Here is a 19,436-nt window from a genome sequence, read left to right on the forward strand (position 1 = left end):
AAAACGTAGGCTGTGGCCCACACTCAGTGAAAACAAAACCACATGGTTTTGTTTGTTCATTGAAAATGTCATGGAACTACTTTGATGAGCTAGATAGAACGGCAAAAGTGTTACAATCTGAAGTTGATGGCAGCTGGATTGACCAGGCTTTACCACACGTGAAACACTGCCCATGCATACCGTTTTTGCCATGAGATTCCGTTCTCAAGCTTAATCTTGACATCAATCATTCAGTGTTACTATTAATTATTTCTTTGTCTCTCTCTCTCTTCAGCCAAAAGCAGCAGAAAGCTGACATTTCTTTACCTTGCAAATGATGTGATCCAGAACAGTAAGAAGAAAGGTCCTGAGTTTACTCGAGATTTTGAGGGTGTTCTTGTAGATGCCTGTTCTCATGTTGCAAGGTGAGTGGAAAAGGCACTCTATCTATCTCTACTCTATCTTATTATCCTAAGCTGTGAGTACTTTAATCAAAGTCATCATAAGATTAATTTCCAATTAAAAGTACAGCAAAACTGGTAATTTGTAGAGGTTGACCGGCATGGGTTCTTCAATGGCTGATGCCGATCTTCGGTTTCAGCCTATAGCTGATATATGCTGCAGATTTCTTTCGCCATATGATAAAATGTAACACTAATCATAACTAAAGATGCACAAAATTACTCAACTTAACAAAAACATTTATTGAACACCTATGATCTGTCACTTATGATCAATCTGTATTTTGTGTCTGCACTGCACTTATGCACTTTAATATGAAACTGAAACGACCTAAACTGAAAGATTTTTTCAAAAATACTAATAATAAGTTTACTATTTTTTAGTACTGTATATTGTCTTCAAATTCAAGTCATTATATGATTTCTATGGCTGTCAAAATTAACACTTTAATTGCCACGATTCATTTTTAAATACATAACACTTTAAAAAATATTAATGCAATTAAGTTAACACATTTTGTTGACCTACTTCCTTTGTGGGGGGCTGACGTCACATAATGGAAGCCACGAAACCTGCAGTTGCAGCCTCTCTCTCTCTCACACTCATCATATGCCCAAACTTTTAAGGATATTTTCAAAAGTAAAAACTAGCCAAAACTAGCGAAATTCATGGAATATCCTAGTTTGATATAGTTACAAGTGAATATGCAATCGGTTTGTCAAAACACATACAAAAAAAGCAACAGTTTTTACGATGCTAATAGAACTCTGCAAAGTCACTGAACATTAGCCTACTTCCTAATTGCTAATTGGATCATACATTTGAGTTAGATGGACAGTGGTGCCATGTGTGTGCGCTGCTGTACACTGTAAGTGAAAACAAGTGCTGTGCTGTCCCATTCTTGGCTTAGATGGATCCCTTAACCACTTAAAAGGCTAACGGAGGAGAATCTCTCTCTTTCTCCCTCCGTCTCTCCCTCTCACTCAGAGAGACACACACACACACCAACACCAAACACACTCTCTGTTGTCTTCTCTCCATCTGTCATTCTCTGTCCATCTTATATTTATTTGTTGTTCATACAGATCTTGGCACATACAAAATTGGCTCTTTACTGGCCCAAGTTTTCCCTCAGAAACTACATAGTTCTGTGGGTAGTTTATGATGCTATTAAACAGTTGTCACAAATATACAACCTTTGTGGTTGCTCATTAATTTGGTGATTTATTTTGTATTTCATATGCCCTTTAAAAAGCTTTAGTCTCTAGTCTTGGGGGGGTATTTTTTTTAATGTCGCTTAATTCATTTCAAAACATGAGATTAATTAGTTGTTTTTTTTAATCATTTGACAGCCTTAATGATTTTATTATTCCACATGTACATTACAATCTACTACATTTATAAAAAAAAAACCCCACTAGTGATTGGTGCATAATAGTTAATAGTAGTAATAGTACAAGGCTCAAAACTAGGGTTGGGTATCGTTTGGGTTTTATCCTATCGGTGCTAAATCAATACTTTTAAAATGGTGCCGGTGCCGAAACGGTGCCTGAACTGGTACTTTGTTTTTAAAATTAAAATGGTCTAAAGCAGGGGTGTCAAACTCATTTTGGTTCAGGGGCCACATACAGCCCATCTGATCTCAAGTGGGCCGGACCAGTGAAATAATTGCAAAACATCCTTTGACAACTCCAAATCTCCAGCTTAGTTTTTTTCAGTAGGCTATGCTTTACCCTTCAGCCTACATTTGTAGCCTACATAATCACAAGGGATATATTAGATTATTACACATTTATTCAGAGAGGCCAATGAAATTGAAATAAAATGCATTTCACTCTCATAAACAACTGGTTTATTTTTAGAGTTGAGTGGCCTACATTTTTACATCTGACCACCTGAACCAACTCACCACACTAAACTCAAGTGGGAGCTATGAAGAAAGTTAACATTCTGCCTTAAAAATGTAAATGTGCAAATGTATGAAAAATAAAATGAATTTAACAAACATAAGTTAGCAGTGCATGAGCAATACGATCAACTGATACGATTATGTTACATCAGATCAAATAATTTTGTAGGCTAGGTGGCGGTGCTGTGTAATAGGCTATCCACCATAATCCTGCACCCATTCCGGGCATTTAAATTGCTACTGGTCTGCCTTTTTTCTCCAAGAACTGTCCAATTTCCTCTCGTAGTTCAAAGAAACGCTTGAGTACGGCACCTCGGCTTAACCACCGTACTACAGCGTGGTATGGTAAGCCAGACAGAATGCCATTATCACTAAGAAAACAGTCAAACTGACGGTGAGTCAGACCTCGCGACCTGATTAAATTTACAGTTTGCACAACCACACTTTAACATGATCCAAGTTTAGTGTTTTACAACACAACACTTCCTGGTGCAAAATACAATAAAATGCCCAAACATCTTGTCCTCCGTTTGCAGGCTGCACTTTGTCTCTGAATTTTGTCGCAACGCCTGCTTTTCTCCCGACAATGTAGCCAAACTGACAGCACAGGACCAGTCAACTCCGAACTTTTTTTTTGTTTTTTGGCTGCGCCTAGCGGCTGAATTGAGCATTTCGGTTATTTCTTTGAAAATTCATAACTCCTCACAGGAATGGGCTAGAGATTTTTTTTTGTTGTTGACATCGTCAGAAATGTATTCTCTACAAGTCTGGGCCGGATTAAACCATCTAACGGGCCGCATCCGGCCCGCGGGCCGTATGTTTGACACCCCTGGTCTAAAGCATGAATTGCTTTTTTTTTATGATAAGACAAATTTGAACATGAAATTGAACTGTTATATTCAATTGACCATCAATATCTCATTGCTCCTACGAATAATACATTTAAATGTTAAAACAGCTTGCCATGCATGCACACACAATGGTGAGCTCTGCTTTCAAGTTTACCCAGTGTAGGCGGTTTGCCATAATGTATGTTAAAACCGCTTGCCATAAAACTGCCAGGTCATGGACAACGGCATTTGCAAGCAAGCTAATCTAACAGGGAATCTATTTTCCAGTTAATTCAGTGTGTTCCCAAATGCTTCAAGAAATGTCTTGTCTTAACCCATAACACGCAGTAGTTTTGAACATGTTAGGCTACATGTCGGTGTTGAAGTGTTTAGATTCCCAGCGCTAGCCTAGTATTTTAACAGCAACTATGGCTATTCACTAACACCAGTCAGCTGAGTTTAATTACCTGCTAGCGGTAACGTACGGAGATGGTTTCGTAGCCTCTTTGACAGCTCAGTGACATCAGGTATGTAACCTACATATTTATGTTTTTGCCAGCTAACTTTTAACATGATCTTCATATTCATTGTGATGCTATATGGGCCTCATGCACATGAAAGATTAATATCATGGCATTATGTTGTTTAACACACCGTGAAATAAAGTTTTCACCTTACAACTTTGCTGATAACATTTCAAATAAATGTCAGTTAGCGCATTATAAGGATATTGTGTAATGTATAGGCTAGCCTACTGTTGATGTTGTTTCATAGCCTTTTGCTTGTGTGTAGTTAGGACCACTGCTAGATTTTGACAGGAGCTCGCATGTCTCTTTAAAGTAAGCTACTTGGGCTCACGCAAGCTGTCAAACACTGTCCACTCGCCTATGTGGTGCACCCCTCTGGTTTAGCCTATACATCCAGTGTTTATCATAGGCTATGTTAGCTAACTGTATCTGGATGTGTTGCTATCAGAGCAAGACGTTAGAGATGGTGCATGACATTCAGTGATGCCTCCTATAAAAAAAAAATGTAAAAAAATAAACGCTATTTAAGCACCGAAATGAGGCACCGAAATCCACGTTGTTATTCGATGCAGTTACTACCGTTTGTGTCGGCACCGGTGCCATATTAGAACCGTGTTTCGGTGCCCAACCCTACTCAAAACTAAGGTTGTCAGCATTAATCCATTAATCGCAATGAGATTAAGGACCTAGTACAACACGTTATTTAAAAAAACAAAAATTGTATTGTAATTGTGTGAACAACAAATTGTTTAATTGTAACTGTGTGCCGCCATATAATCTTTGTTACCGGTCACCGACCCTCACTTGGCTGTTACTATCAAAGATTCTTGATTAACTTTTTTTAGTATCATTTTTGGGCTTTTTGCCTTTATTTCCGATAGGACAGTGAAGAGTGACAGGAAGTGAGTGCGAGAGAGAGATGGGGTGGGGGTGGGATCGGGAAATGACTGCAGGTCGGACTTAAACCTGGGTCCCTGTGGGCACCTGGACCCGTACAGAGCATGGGGGCTGCAAGCTGTTGCACCACAGAGCCCCCCCCTTAATTACTAACTTGAAGTGCTTCAGTGATAATTTCATTTTATACAAGGTGCATATTGCTAGCCATGGTATTCTACTCTAAACAAAGACTATATTACCATCACTAGAAACTAATTTTGCTAAAGTAAACTGACAACTTGTTTTATGTATGATCTACGTCTTCAGGCTACCTGTTAAATGTATTGCTGAATTAACTTTTAAAACACCACGGAACAAAAGAGTCTTAAAGGTTGTATCAGCGATTTAGGGCTGGGCATCGTTCAAAATCTTTCGATCCGGTGCCAATTTCGATACCTCAGTTTCGATGCCGTTCCTTAACGATACTTTTTCCGATACCATGTTTTAAAATCCATTACAACATTAACAAAAATACATTGAACACAAAACTTTTATTTTCCACCTTAGTTGTGGTAACACTGCTCACTCTTAATAAAACTGGTTGTGCTTTTGGATAGTCAAAGACGTAGGATTGGTATCAATCCAAACTTGGCCAAAATTAACAAAAAAAAGAGAAACCTTTTTGCCACAACATGAACATATTCTAAATAATAAATAAATAAACAAATGACATTGTGTGCAGGGTAATATTGAGCTAACTATAATGCAAAGAAATGTAAACACAACATAATAAAAATATAAAAATAATTGCATATCAGACTGGTGTGTACAGTGCGAAATGTTCAGGCAGACACTGCACGTCAAAAGTTCCGCTCTAGAATCTTTGCTGTACGTATATGAAATCGAATCAACACAACATAATCAAACACGTCATCGTTTTAAAAAATCTTCACTTTGGAGTGCGTTTGTAAAAGTATGCGTTTGAGGGAGCTAAAACTTTGTTTACGTGTAAACGAAAGGGCCAAACGCATACAAAAGTATGCGTTTATACAAATATCTAGATACGTGTAAATGAGCCCTAAGATAGGCAATCAAGCACCTCTACTCTATCATAATGTCACAATGGCCAATATTAAATTATGGGAGAAATTATTTTTAGTTTTTAGTTAATATCTCAAAAAGTATAATATAGACAAAAAGGAAAAATACATATGTCAAATGTTCTTTTCAAGAACTACATGGCAAATTTGAACCAAATTTCTATGTTCAGTGGGTCAAGCTGAATTCATCCTGGATGAATAAAAAAAAAAAAACCTGAATAACAATACAGTGTATTACTTTGCATGCACTGTAGTAAGATGTATGTATATATGTATATATTTGAAATTATATTTTACATTTTAAATGTTTTTATCTGTCCTTTCTATTGTTTTTTTTATGCATGACCTTTGTAAACTCGTCATCATTGTAAATGAGGGAAACCTCAATGCCCTACGAGTGTATAAAGCTTTGAATGAATGAATGAATGAATGAAGAAGTATAAGGCACATTGGAATAACAGTACAGATAGATGTAGATCTGAATTATGATTATTCAGGAAGAAATATTGAATGCATTTATTTATTTTCATTTTAGAATTTGATTACTGTATTTTCCAGACTATAAGTCGCTCCTGAGTATGAGTCGCATCAGCTATAGGCCTTTATTTCTTGCGTTTTACTGTGAGACATAGGCCTATACTTTTTGTTATAGGAGCGGCATACCGGTAGGCTATCAATGGCAATTCATGGAACGTGTGCTGTGCTGCAAGGGAAACCTTATTCCATATAGCCAAAGAGGTCTAAGAGAGCTAGTGCTGGGCGGTATGACCAAAAATGTATATCACGGTATTTTTCAAAATTCTTACGGTTTCACGGTATATGACGGTATTTTTCCCCCCCATGCATAATCAGATGTTCACAGCATTTTCTACAGTTTGAGAGAGGAATTGCTGCAGTACACTGACTAAGGAAGGATGGTCTATTTTACTGTCATGATGTAGAATAGCTCCACACTAGTGGTAATGCAGTTTTGCATGGCCCCAGAAAATGATGCTGTTTACAAAGAGCCACTCATGATTCTAATGAAGAATCTAATCAGAATGCAAAGACAATTGCAGTCAAAATACAGAACTTTTACTGTGCAAATTTCACAAACATCTTGTATCAAACCAATACAAAAAGTAGTGCAACTTGCAATAATTATACTTTTTTGAAAATTATACAATAATAAAATAAAACCTCTCTGCTAATATGCTTACTCTGTCAAATAGGCCTATCAGAAACATGCCTTATTGTTATTGTGTGGTTTACATGACGTTAGTGGTAGGCTAACGTTAACTTCATGTGGATGTGGATGTCTTAACCTGCCATGAGGTTCGGTTCGGTTCGCTAGGCAAAACATTAACAACAAAGTTCGTTTTGGTGCACTGATGACAGTCAGGATCATTTCTAACTAGCCAGCTAGTATTGCTCAGTGCATGTCTATAACATGCTTTACTTGCTACCTGGATAATTTCAGCGAATATTCTTAAGGTGAGATGAATGATAAGAACAATCTCAATAGAATTTTTGTGACGGTAAATCCAGAAAGGGTTAAAGCGGAGCTAGTAATCAAGGATCTTTGGTAAATCCCTTTCAATGCAGTATCCCTTAACGTTTTTCCTTAACTAAAGGTATCCTGTGCAACACCCTTAAATAAACCCCTTACCTAAGGAGAAATTAAGCCTTAAGGGTCATACTTCAGGGGAAAAACGTATGGTGTTTTGTGTTTACCCTCACTATTCCTCGCAGTGGCACCATGCGTGCGTGTGAAAAAAGTCCCGTCTGAAACACTGTCGCGCGGCGCAGCGTTCCAAACGTTGTGTAATCAAATACACCGGTATGGCGGTATATTAAAAATTCATATCATAACGAAAATATACACCGGTATATGTGTGAACCAGTATACCGCCCAGCACTAAAGAGAGCCTAAATTTAGTTATTTTTTAAAATAAAAAAATTCGATGCCTGGCAGCAACAATTGTGTTTAAATGTAGGTTCAGCCTCTAGCTCAGAAAGGGGCTGCGTGCTACTGGTAGCTTGAGAGCAACGTGTTGGAGACTCATGGTCTAGGATGATGACTTTTCATTGGCAACAATATTAAACCAACCAACAATATAAATTAAGAAGAGCTTTTTTATGAGTTAAATTGAAGCAAAATTATACTGGCTTTTATTTGTCCGAATCTGAGGCCCGGCTATAAATAGAATCCCGGCCATAATTTGAGTATTTAAGTATGCACGTGTGTTTCAGGCATAGCGCAAGCACTAATCTCTGACTGAAAGTGCACAGGACTTGTGCATTTGAGAGCGCTCTCTCGAGGCTGTAGACGGTAATGTTTCATGTAGGGTTCATGTCAGTTAATATAAATTAACATTTAAAAACATGTTCAATTATGTATTTTTTTTCATATATAAGTCGCACCTGACTATAAGTCGCAGGACTAGCCAAACTATGAAAAAAAGTGCGACTTATAGTCCGGAAAATACGGTAATTATTTATTTACACAAGTCAATTTTGTCCTTCGTAAGAATATGCCCAGATTTGGGATAAACATTTTCTTGAATACTTTCAAATTTATTGTTATCATATTTGAATAATTATGCTGCTGAGATGTGAATTCTGAACACAGTTGTAGATGTTGATTATTCTCCCCAATTGTCATCAGGGAGGCAGATGAAGGCTGTAAAAGGCCCATGGAGAGGCTTCTAACTATCTGGCAGGAACGCAGCTTGTACCGTGCTGACTTCATCCAGCAGTTAAAGCTGGCCATTGAGGACTCCAACAGCCCAAAACAAAAATCAGCAGGTAAGGATTGGTAGAATGGCCAGGAATTTGCCTTCAATTTTAAACTTTTCAGCCTTTATGGAACTTAAAACTGAAAACAAAACAATGGAAGAGAAAAATAAAAATGATTACTTTATGAAAGCTGAAGTTTTGTGCTGATTTCACACAATTTGTTTAATGGCCTTACTTAATAATGTTTAAGGTGTTTCACAGATTTCCACATGAATTAGTTAATTTTGTGTCACCAGAACAACCCTCTGGAGCTTGCTATGTTGCTGAAATCCATACCACATTGTTATTTTTTGCTGAAAACCATGCCAATGACTTGTGTTTTTGTCATAGAAAGAGGAAACTGTCAGCAGTCCACTTTCAAATTGGCAAACTTGATTTTGTATGAGGGGTGTAAAATCCTATGCAGTGCTTGATGACACTCACTCACTCCTATCAGATTCTTTTTTACCCCTTTTTCCATAACTTTATATAGCATAAATCAAAAAACCGAAAGGTTAAAGTACCTCAACAATGTTTTTCGAACCTGCCTGAACAACCCTGTCCCCATATGTATGCCTGTTACTTTACAAACACAAGCATATTGCACAATGGCTTTGTTTTGACATTTTGGTAGCATGTGGGATAAAAACAAACTTGCACTGTTGTTCTTCAATTGTGAGCAGAGACTTGATCCAGATACACATAAGTGAGGTGGTGTTATTCAACAAGTCGCACGATTCTATCACATTGTGCAGGACATTCTGAACGGCTCACTGAAGCAGATGTTGGCAGCCCTAGGCAGCCCATAAACAAACCTCTGTATTTCAGTATGACGGCTGACTGGAATCCTTGTGCTATAGGTAGGGGATTATCAAGGTGATTTTGGTGATTAGCAGCCCAAAATCTATACTCGGATGTCAATGCTCACGCATGCTTGGACAAAACAAAACAGCTTGCTCTGTGCACATAAAATATAAAGAAGCACATGATATGAAAATTTCGAGTTGATATTTACAAGGATTAAAGTTCTCCGTCATAGGACGGATTTCCGTCAATTTGATTTTAGAAATGTCATATTTGAGATCGATGCAAATCCGATGAGAAAAAAAAATAGGGGGGGGGGGAACTGTCGCCTTTGCTTTTCCTTTTTTAAGGCAACTACAAATATTAGGTAAATGTTTAAGACCTAATAGTGTTCTTGAGAACTTTCTGTGTCTCAATCAGTGACCGCTCAAGAAGATAGCCTACGTCAGCCATGAGTTTCGCTTTGTTTATGTTGTAGCTACACACTTGTCTTGTCTTTGCTTAAAAAAAAAGAACAAGTATGGAGGACTATAACGGTCTAAAAGTTGGATTATAGTGACACAATCGAGACAGCCGATGAGGTTGGCCAATCAGTTTAACTTTTTTTTATTGGATATGAGAAGAAGCATAGGCTGTGTTCTTTCCGTGCATCAATGTAGACAATTTCTTACTATCGCGAACTCTTGTCAGGGGAGGTCATTCATTTTGGGTGTCACCTATGACTTGAACAGATAGCCTGCTATGCCACCCGATGTAGGCTACTGTTATTGTTACAGTTTTTAATCAATGCAACTAACATTATGTGTAAAGCGACGCAATATAAACCGTAGCCTATGCAATTTATTATCCCGTCTATTATGACAACAATGTTTTTCACAATTTGCGACGGGAGGTTTTGTCTAAGCGTGTTAACATAAAATAATAATAATATTGTCATCATCGCGAACTGTCGAGTAAGGGGGTCAGTCGTGTTTGTGACGCACAGACAGCATTGTAGACTATTTTGCTTAGGCCTCACTTTTAACGACAGTAGGTTGTGAGTGTATGTTGACAAAAAATAATCATTCAATTAAAATAGTCAACTTAAAACTTTGCTATAAAATATTATTAATTTATAGCACAAAACCATAACCAGTAGGCCTACCAGAACCTCGCATATTAGCGTCATGATTTGTGTGCGTCTATTTGGCAAGGCCACTAGCTGTCATGGATGCGTTGTTGCTAAAGGAAGGCAGGTGTCAAAAGTTAAAAAATAAATGGAGATGGGCAGCTGTTGGAAACGGAGGAGAACTAACAAGCCATGGTGTAAAGAAATTAAAGTGCAGGGGTTTGCTTTTGCGCGGTTCGCTGCAAGAAAATTGTTTATGGATGCAATAGGAAAACGTTTTAGCACGCCACCAATCAGAAGACCGCCATGAGGTTAACGTTGGTGCACTTCAGGACATCTTCCCTACCTGGTGCAACTAGCCACCACGACAGAGGTAGGCTACGTTTATCTATGGCTGACCGTTTTTATGTTTAGAAAGTAGGCTACGCATGTTCTTTCATAGCGCAACACGACCTGTCCTTCACCATATCGCAACCTCTTGTCAACCTTATACAATCTGTTGCTGAAGACAAAAGCGCCGTCTCCAGATTGTTGTTATCAAATGCGCAGACCTCCTGCATGAGCACACACAGTATTGCTGCTCATTGGAAAACTGAGTTATCTGTAAAACTCAAAATTACCATGTTTTCATTAAATGCGGATGAGGCAACAAATGGAATTATGAACAATATCTAGAATGTTCTGATTCGTTACTTTGATGAGGAAATGGGAAGTCTTGCAAACTTGATTTTATAGATTTTACTTGGTGTTGAATTGCATATTAACAAGAAAAAAATCTCCCCTTTAAACACTTTTGGCCTGAAGTAATTAAATAAGCAATAGAAAAGAACAGCAATGGCTAATCAGCAATGGTTAGGGATGGTACTAAAATATATTTTTGTTCATCAGGAAAACTCAATCTCAATCAAGAACACTCAATTCGCCTTATTCACATGGTGGCCATTGGCGGCTAAAACGAGGCTACAGGGTACACAAACCATAGGATTGTTATGTTCTATGCATTCACCTGTAGGTGGCATTAATTATATAGTAAGTGTACCCTGTAGCCTCGTTTTGGTTTAAACAATGGCCGGCGTGTGAATAAGGCAAATACTCCCTTTACTTTGCTGTTTGCATCTTTTTGTGCATTAAAAACCAATAGGTCGCGACCGCAAAAGGGGTGCTATCTCTATAGGTAGATATGAACAACGTATGACTTATGGCCTGAAAAAAGTTCAGTCAAAAGATTTTTTTTCACTTTAATCCCTGTATTTATGATGTATAGCCTAAAATCCATAATGTACTCCCGTAAGTTATGCCAAAGCATGCTTGGACAGGACAAAACGGCTTACTTTGGGGGCAATATAATACTACAGTGGGAAATTACAAAAATAGACAATAACAACAAAATTGGTATGTTATGCAAAATCGTTAGGTGTTTTTCATGATCAGTATCCCAAAATGCATTCAAAAGAAAGCACCAGTGTAATCAATTCTAAATGGGCTATGATTATTCTGAATGGGCTTACTTTAACTCATTGAATGCCAAGCTGTTTTCGGAAGCTTTGTCCTAGAGTGCCAGCAATCTAGACCATTGTTGATGATTTTTGTACAGCCACAGCATATTCTGTGTTATAGGTATGAACACATACAATGGCTCGTTTGAAAGGTGAGACTTTAAGCTCTCAGTGGGTGCAAACCGTGTATTTTCTAAACGCCTCTGTTCCTGAGAAATCCCAAGCTAAACAGTGGCTAGTTTTCATCAAAATCCCTGTTCCCTGTTCAAAATCTTTTTCTTCGACTTTTTCATTTCTCCCTTCAGCACCTGAGAAGTGTTGCCTGCAAAGTTTCTGGGAAGAGATCTAACGAGACATGCCACCTAGTGATAAACCCACGAAAATAAATGACCTGATTTTGACCTGGCGTGCATATAGGCTAATCAGTGACTGATTCGAAACAAAGCGGCAACCATCAAAAGCCGAGTTAAGATCAAACGTCCAGATAAAATGTCCAGATCTTGCGTTTTCATGAGTTTTCGATCATCATTCGCTAACCTACTACCTAGCTAGTTAACATACTTGCTAATTCGTTCCAGCACTGTTTCCGGACACGCTCATACAGAGCAATGTTGAAGTGTGTCAAGTTTAAGTTGGGACCTTTAGGGTCCGTTCGGTATTTATGGAATGGACCACCGGAGGACAATAGGGGAGGGTCATGTCTTTTTATTCTTTGTTGACGGGAGGGTCACCCAACTTTTTTTAGTCGGGGGGGGGGGTGGGGGGCACCAAAATTTTGTATTCATGAAAACAGCAAAATTTCAAGTGGCTTGTTTGGTGCATATTTTCCATGTAGCTCTCTCACACTTCGGGTACCCCTCTGCACACTAAGTGTATCCCTCATTCCCTTCTTTCTTGCAGAGTAGCCTAGGGAGTAAAATAAAGGCCTCGCACTGTGGCTTTTGAAGAGACTCCGTGGAGACTGAGGGTCATCTAGGCATAGGCGCCATATTACGTTCTCTTTCGTTCCATAGCTGTCAACATTGAAAATTGGGTTTTGTCACCCAAAATATGGGAAAATGTCAACATTCGTCTCCATTAACATTGGAAGGGTTGCAGTAGTAGCAACAAAGTATCTTACTTAATTCATGCCTAACAGCCTATATTCATTTGGTCAACTTTATACAGCCCTAAAAAGGCAAAACGGCAAACCCTCAATAAAACCCAAAACACACGCCACAAAACAGATTTATAGATACAAAACATTTCATTGCAATTCATACACCACTCAGATTGGAACTTGATTACAGGGATTGCAGGTCATTAATTAAAGCCCTGAACACACCAAGCCAACAGCAGGCTAGTTGGCGAGTCTGTGCCCCTAGTTTTTGTGATGCATCCTGCACACACCATGAGACGTTGTCGTTGAGCTACTAATGATCTCCTGTTGCTTACCTGTAGTGTAATCATCAATTTCCCCTATGCAGATACAATCCCAGTTCGTAGTGTTTTGCCTCTTGATGACTAAATCTGCCTCTTTCTTTCCTCCACAACCAAAGGACCAAGGACTGACAACACCTGTGCCATTTGCAATGTCTATCAGACATATTCTTAACTAGATGTACTGCATAGTGGTACAAAATATGACCGCCGCTCAGTCCTGTACATCCTCTCTGCGAAAATGAATGCTTGTCAATATGTCTCCATCTCCTACTCTTATCTCCTTCTCCTACCCCTACTCTTGCATTTTTTGTGTATGCTTGTCTGTGTGCGTGTGTATGCGTGCATGTGTGTGTGAGAGAGAGAGAGTGTGAGACAGTTCTGCCTTGTAGCTTCTCTCGTCATCATCCTCTACCAGCAACCCTTCGATCAACTCCCCCATCTACAGGCCAATGGGTGTACAGTCACTAAATATAGACAAATTCATTTATTTTCAGAACATCTCAACTGATAGGGACTATTAAAGTGTAAGTTTAGTGTAAATTGTCCAATAGCCCTGTTGTATAAGCTCACCAGATGCAGCCCATCGGAAAAAGAATGGGACAATTGGGACAACGTATGGGTCTGCTTTAAGCTGCCTGTCCATAACTTGGCCTATGTTGTCCCAAATTGTCTCATTCTTTTTCATATGGGGTGCATGTGATGAGCTTGAACAACAGGACTATGGGTCAATTTACACTGAACTTAGTCCCTATCGGTTTAATTGTTCCCGACAAACCCTATATGACCGCTATGCTAGCAGCAGTCATAATTAAAAGTAGCTGTATTGCATGACCATTTTTGGCAAACACTGCTTTGTTTACTTTTTGGATATTTTTGTTTTTCCTATTTCCTCATATTACACAGGCCCAGAATGTATGTGCGTGGTAGTTGCTTGTGATTAACCTGACCGATTAACCTGTTTTGGCCCTGTGGAACCTGATATTGGATTTTTTAATTATATTGAGTTATATTTGTCAAGTCATATGGTCATTCCTGAAATGGTTTTCATCAAGGATGTGTCAGACATGTTTGTGTGGTCTGCAGAGGACAAAAAGGCCACTAAAAGAGCCTTCCAAAAGATCCAGGAGGAGGAAGAGGAGGAGGAGGATGACTACAGAGCACATTATTCTCCAAAGGATCCAGATGGCAGTGGACCACAACTGGTATGAAAAATGCTGTGTAGACACATTATATTGTACCCTGATTTAATGTAATGCCCATTGTTTGACCATTAGATGCCAACGTTGTCCCTCAGAAAATAGAAGCTAAGCATAGTCCATTTTAAAGGTGCTCTGAGCGATGTCACAGTTTCTACGCTAAAAAATTTTGTCACATACAGCAAACATCTCACAATCAGCTGGCTACCCTTCCCCTGAATACACTGTAAAAAAAAGGCCTTTGTAGACAGCCCAGGCCCCAAAAAATGGCAACAAAAACACCCTGGTACAGCCTGGACCATGAAATATAACAAACTTTTCCAGCCATTTACCGACGATTTGCGTGTTCAGGAGAGTTTCAGTTGCACGGGAGGGAGGAGCGAGCTAGCTCTCTGTTTTGTTTGAACATCAACAGAAGTGACGTTACCCAACATTGCTTAGTGCACCTTTAAGTTTGCCCTGGATAATATAGTCTATTATTTATGTTACTGAGCAGTGTTTCTCCTACAATTTTTTCCAGCAGCAGTGCTGTTAGTTGTAGGAGATTGTAAACCAAGCTCAGCTGCTGTGAAAAAAATATGTAATTTACAAAGCATGATTATTGCAGTACTTGAACTGTTCACAGGATAATTCATGTTTTTCTTTTGTGTAAATTTTCACCTTTTTATTATCATTCATTTACATTATTTATTATTACTTACATTATTATTAGACCAGAGTCTCACTACACACACGCTCTCTCTCCTGCTGTCTCTCTCTGCCTCACACACACACACAAACACAATGACCTGCCTGTACATTGCAAACATAGGAAAGATCTGCACACACACACATGCACACACACACACACAGATACACAGGCTGACACAAAAAGCTTTCTAATTGATGTCACTAGTCAAAACACACAAAAACAAAGAAATAAATATTTATGGCCACATGCAAAACGTCACACCCAACAGGAAGTGAGCAAGTGCTTCCGATGTAGAAAACATGCAAAAACAAATAGCACACACATCAGATATGTGCATTTGACAAACGCACCACGTCAGTGCTTTGTTCCAAAATGTCACAGGTTGTGGACCGCTGGTGCTCGGGCTTGCCATTGCCGCTTGTGGCTATATTTTTATTATTATTATTATTAATAAAGCCCTTACAGTGACAGTGCACAATTCATAAATTAGTTAAACAGTTAAACCCATTTTATGTTTTTTTTGCCCGACATTGCACATCATCTACTTAGAAGGGCACTGTTCCCACACACTTTGGCCCATCATCAAATGCTTGACCTCTTTTGAAAGCTAAGACCCTGTAGAATTCTCAGTCAGAGTGACTGTGGAATGTACTGGCAAAGAGTTACAGAGGCTTGAATGTTGAGTTTTCTTTCAGCCAGTAACATACATCTCTAGAACAGCCCACCACACAGTCTGTCTATTCGTGGTACTATGGTACAGACAGAGGTATAGTTGAAAAGGGTAAAAGACACCTCACAGCACTCTTTCTCATGAGCGGCTGTCCTTTGACATCACGCAAAATCTGTTGCATATAGGCTACTCAAGAAACTGTAATGTATGTCTCATGAGGCGAGTAAGTTTTGGTTTAATTCATGGCCTCGTTGAAAGCAACGTTGAACATACGAAACAGTGGTAGGCTACATCCTCTCCAGTTTTATCAATCGTTACTTTAAATCCATATTTAACATAATCTTCACCGTATTTTCTTTCTCATTTTTCTGAAGTTGTAGGCCTAGCTTTGGAAATTCAGTTTGTGAATAAAATTAATGTGTGTGTGGGGGGGGGGGGGTTGCCGGGCATGGCAAGGCTATTAAAGAGCATCAAATTGGTAGTATTTCTTAAGAAACTAGATGTACCGCATAGCGGTACAAAATATGACCGCCGCTCAGTCCTGTACATCCGTTCCGCGAAAATAAATCACACTTCAATTTGTCTCCATATTTTACTCCATCCCCCACTCTTGAAACTTTTGTGTATGCTTGTTTGGCATGCCTGAGTGTGTGTGTGCGGCTGCACAGAGAGTAGCCTACTGGTGCTGAAAAGGTGAATAGATTGTAGAATAGCCAAAGAAGATGTAGCATTGTTATAAAACCTTCTCTAAACATCTCTAAACAATCACAAGTAGGGCAGTTCATCACAGTTCATCCATTGCAACTGGATTGATGAAAGGTCACTTACACCTGTAGGCTACATTGTATTTGGGAAAAGCAAAAGGTATCAGCATAATGTTATTTATTTATTTATTTATTTATTTATTTATAAACAAAAACATCTCTGTCAGTTCCATGCCGTTTTCAACAGCTATCAAAAACAAAGGTCATTTTTGGATGGATGGACTTTTTGTGAATGTTTCTTCTTCTACATAAGATTTTAGTCATCTTTAGTTCATGTAATACTTTATTGTCAATGCACAAATTAAGTAACAGTAGTCTGAAACGTTATTGTTAATGCACAAATTAAGTAACAGTAGTCTGAAACGAAATGCTGTTTTACATCTAGTGGAAATAACTGACATGTCCAAATGGGCCTTGATGAAATGCGTCGCTAGACTGTTCATACACATTTTAACGGGCCAAAGTTGAAGAGCTGTTGTCCGTTATTGTTCGTGCAAATATAGGCTGATTCATGTTCCCTTGCATTGTGTAACTGAGGTCCATGGCTAGTCTGGCTTTCACCAGACCAACCTCAATCTTTTAAGAAATCAAAAAATAAATGGGTTCACCAAGCCTAGTCCATAGGCACCCGATATTGTTCACGCTCTGGCTATTCTAAATGCAAAAATGCATCAGGGAGTTATGACAAAACTGTAACTAACAAACTAGATCCTAATAGAAAGCTGTTAGCTTCCCTAAGCTACAGGTAGGCTTATAAGGTAGGCCTATTTACAACATAAATTGTCAATAGGCTATGCTGGCGACACAAATAAAATCTCCTTTGGAAACCAATGGCTTACGCCTTACAGTATCAAGCGGACTTAAACTGCCATATCGTGGCGAAAAGTTGTAATAAAATTCACGCAGCTCCATGAGTCAAGGAAAGCGCGAATGAAGTAGCCACTTCTAAATGGGACCCACTAGGCTACACAGTAGCTTAAGGTGTGTTGCTAAAGCAGCCATAATGAAATGAAGGTGTCATTGTTTGGATACTTCACACACACGTGCTTTTTAATTTCACAGACTACAACTACCAAGCTGGAATCAAAGCACATCGATTCCCCTCTCACACCCTGCACGCACTTATACACAAAATAAACAGGCGTCTCAGTCTCACGCATGTATAGGCAAAACTGTATCAGACCGGTGTAACGTTGGTAAATCTTCCATTGCACAGAATGATTTTTGAAGCACATGCAACAAATGACAGTCGAAAGATACAATTACAGTGCTGCTATCAATTTGCTTGGTATAACCGCATTTATAGTTTTCTACAAATGCAATCAATCAAATTGGCCTCCATCACTCAATCAACGCTAACGGTAACATTACCTAGGTCCTTATTCATATTATAAGATTAACGTACCTGCAGTAAAAACCAAGCATGTCCGATAAACATCCTCAGATTTATTTCGGCTTCAAGAAGAAATGGGAATTACATTTCATGTGAACATCATCCTATCCTTATTAGACGTTCTCTGCGGTAAACTATAGTCCTTGTAGGACGCGTCCATTGTTATTCCAACCCACGTTTAACTTCCAACAAAATTACGTCTCACTGCAACGATGCGCCATCTAGTGGACAAACGACTACTTAACGCCAATACTGGAAATGCAGCCATGATGATGATGAATATATATTTTGGCTTTTAATCCTACTGAATTTGTAATTATGTATCGGCCGTTCTAATACCGATAGTATGTGGGTGCTTGTGTGTGTGTGCATGTGTATATGTGTGCACCGCCATCTACAGGCCAATGAGTGTACAGTCACTAAATGTACACATAATCTATTTTTTTAAAGACCCCCCCCCATGGATGAAATTCTACGAAACTTGGCATACCCCCAGAGAATGCCAGGCCAATCATACAAATAAAATTTGGTGCAGTTCTGAACATCTTAACTGAAGATAGGGGCGATTGAAGCAGAATAATATTGCCCCGGTGGTTCGGTGTCCCGGGTATCGTTGACCAAAAATTCAGGAAGTAGATGACGGGGAAAAAAAAAAATCCCTATATGACCGCTTCGCTAGCGGCGGTCATAATAATTTCTTTAAAGCCAAATTACATTGTCACTGTTATCATTAAAATGCTATAAAACAGTGTTTTTTCACATTCTGTTGCTAATTTGCTGTTGTTTGCTGTTGCTATTGCACCTTTTAATGTTGGTATTTCCCAATGTTTCTAAATGTGACCAATGTAATGCTCCTTCTCAAGTCTGATTCAATTGTATGTTGTCCATTCATTTCATACACATCCATTAAAGATGGCTAGTTTAACAGAGTAGCAACAAACAATTTATTTTATTTTTGAAAGAGAATTACATCTGACGCCAGAATTCACTATAAAAAGCCATTATTGTTACCAGTAAAGGAGAATGGCAGTATTTTTCCACCTGAATCTTATTTTCACTACACATATGGATGAAATTAGCCCAGTACTGGGTTTTGCCCCTAGCCATGCAAAACATTTTATCAAACATTATGGTAGAGATGTACATGTATGTGTATACCTCTATGTGAGTAAAGAAGCTGTTGGCTATTGTATTAAGCACAAATGTAGCTATGAACTGTTTCTGTTTGTTTACAATGACTATTGAAGAGTTGTCAATGCTATACAGCCTGGACCAGTACCTTAGACCAAAATTTGCCCACGGTCTACACCCATTGGCATGCAACCAATGTAAAATGTCTTCAGTGAAGCAAGCCCCAATTAAACTAAAAAAATGTTCTATTTCCTTGAAATGTCAAAAAAGCTCAGTCAAACCATGCAAGATGAAACCTCATCCTACTCCGCCTTTTTCTTC

The 19,436-nt window shown here is 38.7% G+C and overlaps 1 protein-coding gene across 1 annotated transcript in view; it reads left to right on the forward strand.

Moving 5' to 3' along the window:
* Window positions 1-19,436, forward strand: part of rprd1b (regulation of nuclear pre-mRNA domain containing 1B) — a 39,206-nt gene that overhangs the window by 16,882 nt on the left and 2,888 nt on the right. The window contains exons 2-4 of the mRNA XM_076277200.1: window positions 275-404; window positions 8,331-8,470; window positions 14,354-14,472. Coding sequence (XP_076133315.1) covers window positions 275-404; window positions 8,331-8,470; window positions 14,354-14,472 — 389 coding nt within the window. The remainder of the gene's footprint in view (window positions 1-274; window positions 405-8,330; window positions 8,471-14,353; window positions 14,473-19,436) is intronic.

Source organism: Alosa pseudoharengus, unplaced genomic scaffold (assembly GCF_046254945.1).
Source record: "Alosa pseudoharengus isolate Yale_2024_CS ecotype anadromous, Long Island Sound unplaced genomic scaffold, YU_APseudo_1.1 YU_APseudo_1.1_scf_9, whole genome shotgun sequence".
Lineage (NCBI taxonomy): Eukaryota > Metazoa > Chordata > Actinopteri > Clupeiformes > Clupeidae > Alosa > Alosa pseudoharengus.